Source organism: Candoia aspera, chromosome 1, assembly GCF_035149785.1.
Source record: "Candoia aspera isolate rCanAsp1 chromosome 1, rCanAsp1.hap2, whole genome shotgun sequence".
NCBI classification, from domain to species: domain Eukaryota; kingdom Metazoa; phylum Chordata; class Lepidosauria; order Squamata; family Boidae; genus Candoia; species Candoia aspera.
The window spans coordinates 326733798-326745500 of record NC_086153.1 but is presented as its reverse complement, the minus strand read 5'-3'; the positions used below and the strand labels follow the sequence as shown (position 1 = coordinate 326745500).

The window sequence follows — 11703 nt, the reverse complement described above, 5'->3', positions numbered from 1 at the left end:
TCTCCTTTTATGAAATCTCTTTTGGGGCAGGCCATTAAGGTTCCATGGTAACAAGCAAAGAAGTCTTTGAAACAAAACAAGCCATGACTTTGTGCTTTGACAAGGAATTCCATAGCTCTTTTGACAGAGTTCTCCCAATGAATGCTTGGGGTGTGTGGGGGTGGGGTGTGTGTGTGTGTTGGTGTCATTGTATTCTCCTTTTGTTCATTTGTTACTACTTCACCACAAGAGCACCTGAAGGCCTCTCTCCTTCACTTCCAGAACATACGGTCCACATGGTACATTTATTTGCCTGCTGTCACTTGTTTGTTCATTCCTTTTGTTTTTTAACAACCCCCCAAATATATATATATATATGTATATATATATATATATATATATATATTCTCATTCTTTTTTTAAAAAATCTTATCTGAGTCAGTCATCAGTCAGTGGAGGAATCTTTGGTAGTTTTTTTGTTTGTTAGTTTTTAAAATGTTCCTTTTTCTTCATGCCAGTGGGTGGTACATCTGTGTTGTAGCCTCTGCCGGAATAAGGTCACCTCTGATGAATTAAGACAGACACAAGAAGAAAAACGGGGAAACTCCGTATATGGGGAAGCGTCCTGACTGCCTCTGAAGGTATATCTAAACAAAAAAAAGGGGAAAGACTGTTAGTCACCTTTCAAATGAGGCTGCCTAATTTATTCCAGAAACTGGCATGCTATGGGAACGTGGCTTGCTATTTTTGGTGACTGTGAAACAATGCAGGAGTATTGCTTCACTCATGACAAGTCAGGAGCTGCCCCGCTTCATGATCCATAGGTGCGGACTCAAAGCATTGCTCAAACAGAGCAACCCTTTCAAGGCTTTGCACAGCCCTAAGAACTCGTTTCCTTCAGCCTTAACATGTTATGAAACCATATACTCAATTGGGATGCTACTGGGAGGATGCCAACAAGCCCACGTACGGTTGTTTACATAATCCGGTTTTGTGCACTCCCCTTCCATGATTGAGATGTCATCGATAGCAATGTCTCCTTCGATGCCTCGGCCACGGATGCCTTCAAAAACAACCTGAGATGGAAAAAAAATGAAACTGACATTAAAAATAAAATCCATGAGTGACAAGAGGAGCTTTTAATGCAATGACAATAGAATGTCTTGAATAATTCCTCCTTCTGTTATCCAATCCAGCAGAATTCAAGGATATTTTTTTAATTTGAAGATGCACACACATGGAAAGGTTAGCATATTCATAACAGGGATATATGAAACCTTTTGTCTAGTGTTGTGGACATTTCCACATCCCTGGTTATCAGATTGTGACTTCTTATCCATCAAGTCAATGTATTATGTTTACAAGGGCAGAATGTCTAAATGGCTGGATTACAAGTTAATTCACTTGTAAGCACAAGGATACTTCATTCCCCAATGAAAATATTTATAAGCTTGCTATTGTCCTTCCTTCCTACTTCAAGCTATTGTTTACTAGTGCATTCTATGAAAGTGTTAATCAGATGGCTATTGTGCTTGTTCCTCAAAAGATTTTTTTTAAAAGTCCTATTTCATTTTATGTTAATTGCTTAATTATCAACTTCACTCTCCTTCTTGTGATCTACAAAAAATATGTACTCATAGAACATGCTAAATCCTAATCCCAGGCTACCAAACACAGAGTTCTCTGAAAAATGGTTTTGCTTCCTTTCTAGATTTTCTGAATTTTGGATTTCTTTGCTACTGAATGTTGTCAGAGTTCATGTATGTCTTGCTGATATATAAAGGCATGAACAAATGACACTAAAGTTTGGTGTATGTTTTATTATATTCAAAGTTCTACTGTGGAGGAAGTTCTATTCAAAATATGGCTCACAATTTGAAATTATCTGATGGACCCATTCTTTTGATTCAAGGCCATGAAACTAATAAATTATAATAAGTTAAGATGCATTCCTAAGAATTATTTCAGTACTGAGAGTATTCCCATACTTGCCCATTTGTGGTCCATTGATTTTAATGGATTAAAAATACTAGAGTGAAAAAAAATTACTTTTTAGAAGATGTAATAAAAGAAGTAAAGGGTCTTCAAATGCTTTTCTGGGAGTTTTTACAGCAAAACCTTACCAGTTTTGCTTCCTGATAAACAGAGTTTTGTGAGTGGCACACACACCTACACACAATGGTAGCCTTCTTACAAATACCAATCTGCTCATGAGCAGCCATTTTGTCAGCACATCCGCATTATGCTCTCAGAAATGCCCCACTTGCTTATTGGCTTGATGGTTGCCTATCCCAGTTAACACTAAAGGGAAGTGATTTGATCTGGAAGGTTTGTAGGTTCCCTCCTGCCTCCTAGTTCAATTGTTTACGCAAGGACAAGACACTTGATGGAAAAGGTAGCAAACTTTGGGATTAGCAGTGATCAGAATTATGGAAGAAAAATGACATTTCTGCACATTCCTTTTCTTGATGCCGTATGGGACTCTAACATGGCCAGTTTAATTAGGCTGTTGTAGCCATCAAGTCTGGCAGAAAAAAATCATTCTGTTACAAACTTCAAAGGCTTTTTTGCAGAGATAACAGGAATTAGGCAATGCAAGAATGGAATTTGTGCTAGTCTATTAACTGAGATTTCCTCCCTCCAGTTTAAATTGACTAAATACTGAGGATAATTCCATAAAATAAAATGGGGAATAATTTGGTATTAACAAAGAATTAACATAGGACAGAGGAATCAATTGGACAGTATTTAATCCCATTCACAGCTTCCCAAATACTGTTATGCCTCTAATTTGGAGCACAATTCTGGGCATAGCTGATGAGTCAAAAAAGACTTTTGTTTTTGACAGACTTGGGAATTAAGGTAGAGTATGCCAGACTCACCTTTTACAGCCAAAAAATTAAAAAATGGCTCACCATATCTGGGCTGCAAAACACTGAATGACCACTAGATATCCATAAGGAGATACAGAAAAAAATATGTCTTTGATGGCATCTAGTGGACATCTGGATGTTGTAGCCTAGATATGAGCAGTTCTAGCAAAAATGTAACCTTGAAGCAAGCCTAAGGGTTGAGTGTCTCTCCTTGATTAAAGGTAGCCTAGAATCTCAAATAGCTTTGCACCGTAACTAGAAGATGTGAAGCAAGGGACCAGTACAGTTGGGAACCCTAAGGATGTAAAATCTCACCTTCTTCACTTAATCTAGCCACATGGAAACTTGCTTCCTTATCTCCAGAAGCACTTTGTCTGCTTTTCTCTGATTTAAAAAAAATGGGGAAGATGTTTGGATCACTTTAAGTTTCCTTCATCTGAAAGACAATAACCCTTACTCTGCTACTTTCAAAGAATTCCAAAAATTCCATCCCAACTGACCTTGCAACTCTCTTCAGGCATACAAAGGACAGCACTATGCAATGTAAGTCCTTGTGATTGGCTGGAAGATGATAAATAGCTTCTGCATTCTGCACAGAATTTGCTATAGCCATAGCTTGGTGCATAACAAATCTTTTAAAACTGAGAGGTATTTCCAAAACATGTTGATATCCAGCACTGGGAAGCTGGACATTCAAAAGCAAATATACACTTCAGGCCTAAGTTCTTGGGTATGCCAACAATTGCTCTTTGTTTATCAATTTGAAGCACTGCTTTCCAATCTTCAGCCTGCCCACCCCACAACATTCTTAAGTATACAAGCTTTTCCTGCAGGCATATGATTTAAAGGTAACATCACAAAGGGAAAATGTATTTTGAAGGAAGAGGAACAATATAGATTTGGGGATACATGATTTTTGAGTTTAAGGGTTCATCAGATCATGGGGTAGCTGGACAAAGGCTTTCAGATGGAGATTACTGCCACTTATCTTTTCTTTGCTGGCTTAACATTTTGAACCTTTGCCTCTCAGACCGTTAAATAAGTTAACTTCAAGGAATGTACCAGGAAGCTGTTTTACATAGCCTGCTCCGTTTAGATACAGTCCTTATTTCCAATGTCTGTCAGATGCCGGATGGTGACTGAATCTGGAACTTTCTGCCTGCAGATTCTACACTCTGCCTGTGAAAAGTACCAGGTAGAATCTTGGGGTTTCCCATAGCATATTTCTGAGGCATCTCCATTTTCTGGCCTGTGGACCTGATGGAATTGGCACCTGCCAGGAAGCAGCTGCTTTCATCTTGAAGGTGTCATGAGCCAATCTTAGTTTTCTAGATAGATTTCCTCATTTGCTCACCTTGGCCTGTGGCATTCATGGTAACAAGTGACTCTCTTTCTCTCTTTAGTCTGTCTCAGCCAGATTGATAGAAGCAAAAGTCAGCAGCTACAGAATGATTTGGGGGAAAAGTCTGGCTTTACTCTGGGGATTTAAAAAGGATATGGTGTCTGTTTCTGTTCCACAGATTGCTCATCCCTGAATTACAAGCTGCTAATTCATAGTGAACCAGAATTATTCACAATTCTGGCTTACCATGCAGTGTGAACATCAGCACTGGAACCATTCCTTGGATGCGACACTGGGGAATTTGCAGTGGTGGCCGGAAAGAATACATCTATGCTTGCAGAATGCCAAATAGCATTTGATTAAAAGCCTCATCCCTGCCATTCAAAGTACGGATTGCTCTCTTTTCATCAGTATAAAACGTACAAAAAACAGCACGCATGCTGATGGTCTCCCAGAAGCATTTGTTACCGTAGGAGCTGCTATTGTTAGAATTTATCTTTGCCTTTGCTGACCATTTTGAATCAGGGATTGTTGTAAAGCATTCATATCCCTTCTGTAGATGAAATTCCCTTGCTAGATGATGTATGGGCTAGGAAAACATAAAATAAATGTAGGATGTTCTTAAGCATATGAAAGACACCATAAAAACCTTTTATTTTTTTGCTGATCAAATTTGCTGCAGAGATTCACTCTGATTCACACTCCTTAAAATTAACTAAGAGCTTTATGTCCCTTCCCATTTAGTTCTAGAATGCAAAATAGTTTGGTTGAAGCAGGGGCTGCTAAAGCAATTGAACATCCCAGCTGTGCTGACACTTATTTTACTTTCAGTATTTTCAAAGCCTAAATTTGTTTCATGTTTCTAAATAAGAGTGAGGTCAGAAAAACAGGAAGACACACTGTATGAGTAACACATGGTCAGACAGAGTGTCTGTATTCATATAACATGCTTAGTTATTTAAAGTAATTTAAAGCTCTAGCAGATGCTTTTGTACCACATGCTAAGCTTGGTTACTTTTTACCTGGTTCTCTTTGCTTTTATGCCTTAGCATGTTGTGTGAAGTTAGCCCATTTGCTTAGTTTATGGATTAATATTTTGTACAAACACCCAAAAAAGGTTGGGTAAGTGAATGTACCCACTGACGGTACAATTTTGTTAATATGGAAAAAAAATTTCTATCAATAGCCCAACATGGGTGCTTAAAAGAGATCATCTGGAAGGTGAGGATGTATCTGCTGGCCTGACTCTCCCCAATTCCATCCTCCCTGAGTTATCTGGAAAGATGCAGAGAATGTGCACCGTGTTTGCCTGAATAAAGTTACAGCTGTGCACAGGGCCAGAAGCTCAGGGATGGTTGTAACCACGTCCAGCCAATTTGACACACTCTTTCTGCAAATGTTCCCCATTAAAGCAAACGGGGAAAGGATGAAACATATGTCTACACCCTCCATGTATTTTTGTTAAACTGTGAATGAATGAATGAATGAATGACATAAATGGAGGAATCTTGTTTGGATTTCTAGTGACCAAGGGAAAGGGAGAGACTTCATGAATGAATCCAGATTTATTTTAGTGAAGAGAAGGTGTCTTCTGCAGCCTTCAGGGCATCCTATCATCCCATAGTTTCTGTATTACAAGCATGAGCTTGCTCACCCGATGACCAGCTTTTAGAATTTTTCTCCTTTTGGAAACTTATTGTGGGTGAGGCTAATCAATTACAAGTAGATCAGGACAAAGTTAAACTTGCCATGACAACCTGAAAGTGTGCAAAAGTCATGCACACAAATATACATTGTCAAGCTGCGCATAACCCCTTTTTTACCCCTGAAGGGAGCAATGACTTTGTATTATTGCTGATGCATGTTGAATAATTGAAAAAGCCAAAGAATACCAAAAAGAAGTCAGTGTGTATTTCATCGATTATAGAAAAGCCTTTGATTGTGTCGATTACGTCAAGTTGTGGAATGTGCTCAGAAAAATGGGAATCCCAGAACATCTCATTGTCCTCATGAGAAACTTACAGGTCAGGAGGCCACAGTCCAGACAGAACATGGTGAAGCAGACTGGCTCTAGGGTGGCAAAGAAGTGCGACAAGGCTGTATATTCTTCCCTTATTTATTCAACCTATACCAGGTATATATTAAGGGAAGCTGGACTGGAAGAAGATGAGCCGAAAATGCAAAGTCTTAGTACTAAAAGTCAAAGAGCACTGTGAAAAAATGGGACTATTAAATATAAAGAAGACCAAATTAATGACAACAGATAGAACAACCAGCCGTAGAACTGACAATGAAGATATCAAAGTGGTGGATAGCTTCTGCCGTTTAGGATCAGCCATCAGCAGTAAAGGAACAATGATCTAGGAAGTGGTTTAGGGACTGTAGGAAGCCCCTCAAGACCTGGTTATGTCATCAGTCCGGGGGGTCTTTGGGAACTGGAGACCTTCTTAGATGGCTCCACTGTGATTGATATTCTTGCTCTGTGGGGTTTGTATATTTTAAAAATTGTTGATAATGTATTTATTTTAATAATTACTTTTTATTTTTTTATAATGAGTTTGTTATTTATTTGCTGTTTTATTCAATTGTTGTATGCTGCCCAGAATCACTTTATGTGAGATGGGCAGCCATATAAATGTGATCAATCAATCAATCAACAAGCAGTCAAGAAATATGCCGCAGACTAGCACTCAGTAGAGCAGCCATGAAGGCCTTGGAAAAAATACTCAAATACTGTGATGTGTCTATACCTACAAAGATCAGAATCATGGAAGCCACGGTATTCCCTGTGACATTTAAAGAAGCAGGATAGGAACAGTATTGATGCTTTTGAACATTGGTGTTAAAGAAGACTCCTGATCATATCATGGACAGCCAAGAAAACAAACCAATGGATCACTGCACAAATCTAGTGACCACATAGATAGATGTTCTCCAAGATGATCTGTTGCTAGCCTGTCTCCCAATGGTGCACTCTTCACTTCTGTATCTGAGTCCATCCACCTTGCTGCTGGTCATCCTCTTCGTCTCTTTCCTTCTACCTTTCCCAGCATTAGAGCCTTTTCCAGAGAGCTGGGTCTTAGCATACTATGTCTGAAGTAGGGTAATTTGAACCTGATCATTTGTGCCTCAAGTGAGATCATCTTGGAGAACATCTATCTATGTGGTCACTAGAAGTTGAAAATGACTTGATGGCACTAAATCAATCCATCCATCCATCAATCAATCAATCAATGCATCCTGTTAGAATGTCTCTATTGAAAACTTGAAATGTACGGACATGATGAATTTTAGATTTATTGAATTTGGAGTGTAGCCAAGAAGATGGTCCTGCTTGCTTGGAAAGGAACAGAATTAATGTCCTAGATTGAAGTTATATGTTTACTTCCAACCTTTGAACTGGCCCTCTCTGAGTCAGTGGAAAGACTGACCAATATGATTCTGATACAAACTGATTCACCATTATATATTGATTGCATTATATAGTAGTTTGTTCTTTTAATCTACCTGTGTTTTGCTTGGTTTTCTTTTTAGTTTCTTTCCTTTTCAGTACTTTTTTAAACACTGTTTTGTATTTTGTGGAGGTATTTTTTATTTCTTTAGTTGTTTGTATATTAGTAATTTAAAAAAAATCTCTGTTCAAAAAGAGTATCTCAGGAGAGAAATCCAGAGAGCCAATGGTCCACTAAAAATAAAGTTAAATTTTGAAACACACAGTCACACACACACAGAGAAAGAAACTACATCTTTTGTGTGTGTGTGTGTGCATGTGAGAGAGAGAGAGAACAGTCAGTCTAACATGGAAACAACATTCTGAAAGTGCAACATTCTGTTCAACACATTTGTTTTTTTTTTTCATCTGCAATTAACAGGGAAGAACAATCATTCTGGGAACAGCAGGCACCCTCCCATGGGATTTTCAGTGGTCCCGTATCACTGCTGAATTCTTTCCAGGCTCTGATAAAGGTAATGCTCCAACCAGAGAGTGGTCTCTTTTCACTGTCTGTTGAACTAACACAGATAGCACAGTGAAACCTAGCAGCCACATGCTGTCATCTGCTGTAAAAAGTATTGCTTTGGAAACCTCAAGCACCCTACCGATTTCTCTTACACAAACCTGATCAGCTGGCCTGCAGGGAATATTGAGGTTTTCAGCTGCCATTAATAATAGGAAAACATTTGCCTGGTCTCCAATCACAAGTAAATCAACTGATGAGAGGGAAAAGCACTCCACTATAGATGTTTGGGAGAAACCATGACGACATCACACATGCCATTACACAAATCGTGCAGATTATGTTACTTGAGTCCCAGTGCCTGTATTATAGAGACATTCATATTAGCCTCATTTTGCCATTATTGTATAAATACCCAGGGTGCTCAGGACAATTTTACTCCTCCCTGCTGCTGTCAGATTCCTGCTACAACACACAATGTTGTCAGGTTCTGCACAGCAGTGCTTAAAATTTGCCAGATGCTGACCGGTGCCACAAACTAGCATTTATTTTAATATACTAGAGTACTGTATTTACGGGTATACTAACCTTTATGCTCCCCCTCACTCATCTAATGCTCCTGCCCCTCCCTCTAGATTTTGTTTTATTTTTCCTTTTCCTCTAGACTTCTGTGTTTAGCTTTTTATATTAGATAGTAATATATTTTTTTATTTCTGTGTTTTAGCTTTTTCTCTCAGATTTTAATGTATTTTTGTGTTTTGGTTTCTTATATTAGATGTTAATGTACCTTCTATGCTTTTAACTGACTGTACCCCACCCTCCTTATGCTGGTGTTTGACCATAATAAAGATTGTTTTGTTTGTTACTTAAGTTAGTCATGTCATTATTTGTGATGTCATTTGTCCTGCCCCCTGGTAAAATGCCCCTGCATTCTACTTCTTTTCCCTCCAGCCAGCTAGTATCACACCAAGACTGACTAGCTTTGTCTCGCAATTATCAGAAATCCATACAACCCCCCCCCCCCAGCAACTGAGAAGGTAAACTACTGAAAATTGTGGTAAAAAACAAAACAACAACTAAAAAGCTGACATCAGGGGAATGTGCATTAAAGAGTCTACATCAGAGAAATCCTACATAGCAAAGAACAATTTCAGAGGGATCTGCATTTTTTTATGACTATGCAGGTGAGTAGAAGATGGTAAAAAAGGTTGGTAGGTTATTAATACTACTACTTTAAAAAGAAAACAGTAGGAACAAAGACTGGAGATGGATTTTTACTGATTTATACATCTCAGCTGGAGACAGACACGGCATGACCCATTCCAGGAAATATTTGGCAATCTTGCATATGTTCCTGGCAAATGTAAGACCTTTTTAAATTCATGAGCAAACAAAAAGAGCTTTGGTTAGCAATATAAAGTCCAAAAACGATGCTTAAGCGGCAATTTAACTCTATGAAAAAAATGCTTTGATCAAGAACTCAAAGAGATCAACATATCGAAAAGCTATTGCTTGACTCTGAGGATTTTGCATCTAAGTCAATTTCTGTCATGAAGAAACTAGAAAACAGAAAGGAAAAACATTTGCCAACATTGGACCTTTTTCATCATGTGCTTTCCTTTTTCTTGGTGTAACATCTCTATCATCTAGCTATCTAGCTATCAATCAATTATGATTCATGAGACTTATATAACATCTCTTCTAACTATTCCTTAGTTCAACCTTCTCCCTATAATTTATGACCATTTCACACTGGTGCTTCTCCCACCTTGGGTGTCTATGCTCCTTTAAAAAGCAAAACAAAACATTCAATAGAACAAGCAATAGGGACCCTAAGTATGTACCGAGTGACTTTTCTCTGACTACTTGCAATCTGTCCACGTACCATGCCTGTTGAAATCAACCTTAACTTTGAACTGGAGATCTGATATTTGAAGAAGGTATGATTCAATTTGGGTTTCCAATTTGCGCTGTTTCAAGATTCAGTTAAATGAAGTATTTGCCTACGGGCTATACATAGAAACAACAAACTACCTGCAGCCGCTTAATTTTTTTTAACCGAATGGATTGAGAATAGCAAAGATGATAGACCATTTAGCAGACATAAACCCCATCAAACTGCAGGTTCCAGCCTAACCCTAATCCTTATTCTAATTTTGAGCCTATATTCAGCATGCTGAATGCTGAACTGAAGTTACAGATGGCTTTGTGGGACTAGCACTGAAGTGTAGCATTGCTCTGGCTCAAGAGAGAACAAAGTTAAGACTACTGGCTGGCCTCACTGAAGAAGCTACAAACTGAGAAACTGAATGGAGTCTAAAGCTATTGCAACCAGATCTGGGCTGCAAAAATCCAAATGACTGCTAGATGATAACAAAGAAGCTGAATGAGCTACTTCAGCTTGATTGCTGAAATAGAAAATCTGTACATGCTTAATACTTCTCTTTGCGTGTGTGTGTGTGTGTGTGTGTACACGTGTGCGTGCCTTCCTAGGAAATGCCTGGACAAATCCCTGTAGTTTTCTTGGCAAGATGTCAGAAGTGGTTTACTATTGCCTCCTTCCTAGGACTGAGAGAGAGAGAGTGGCCTGAGGTCACCCAGCTGGCTTTGTGCCTAAGGCAGGACTAGAACTCACACTCTTCTGGTTTCTAGCCTGGTGCCTTAATCACTACACCAATATTCTAAATATTAAACATGTATTTAATAGATATAGTAGCTTGTCATTCCTTAAAGTTCATATTCATGAATTAGAAACCCTGCTTCACCGCATAGATGAGGTTTCTGGGAGACAATCTAATCCAGGGTTTCTCAACCAGGGTTCTGTGGCACCCTAGGGTTCCGTGAGAGGTCACTAGGGGCTCCCTGGGAGATCACAATTTATTTAAAAAATTATTTCAAATTTGGGCAACTTCACATTAAAGAGGTAAGTTTCATCCTTTATTTTTAGATTAAGAACACTGTTAATGCATATATACAGGCCTATACATGAAACAAATATAATAATTTTGCAACCTCTGGCCTGTACCTGAGCCTGAATGTGCAGGGGTTCCCCAAGGCCTGAAAAATATTTCAGGGGTTTCTCCAGGGTCAAAAGGTTGAGAAAGGCTGATATAATTAATTTGGTTGTGCTGAGGGAAAATGCATTTTAAACATCCTCAGGGGTATTTTCCATTTACAATGACTCCACATCCTACTAGGGTTGAGTCTAGAAATTCCAAGGTCATGAAAGGTGGCAAATTCTGATTGAAATGAAATCCTACCCTAGTTATGTCTAAGATATATGGATGAGGTAAGTTAAGACCTCAGGCAAATACAAGGGTGATAGATCAACCCTGCCAAACCATTTAAGTGGAGTGAGTTAAGGATATTGTTGAGTGATGCAAAATTTCCCCAATGGGATGTACAATAACCATTTTCCTGGCAAAACACTGTGCATACTATTTGTCCATCTAGTTTCTATTGTGCATGTACTCAATTAGCTATTCCTCACGGTAAGGAAGAAATGTAAAGCGACTTGTCTTTGCGAACAGAAACAGAAACAGAAACCAACCCA

At 38.7% G+C, this 11703-nt stretch overlaps 1 protein-coding gene across 1 annotated transcript in view; it reads right to left on the bottom strand.

Moving 5' to 3' along the window:
• Nucleotides 1-418: 418 nt before the first annotated feature.
• MDGA2 (MAM domain containing glycosylphosphatidylinositol anchor 2) overlaps nt 419-11703 on the bottom strand; it is a 500250-nt gene continuing 488965 nt past the window's right edge. The window contains exons 16-17 of the mRNA XM_063290587.1: nt 950-1055; nt 419-626 (exon numbers count right to left, since the gene is read on the bottom strand). Coding sequence (XP_063146657.1) covers nt 538-626; nt 950-1055 — 195 coding nt within the window. The 3' untranslated portion in view covers nt 419-537. The remainder of the gene's footprint in view (nt 627-949; nt 1056-11703) is intronic.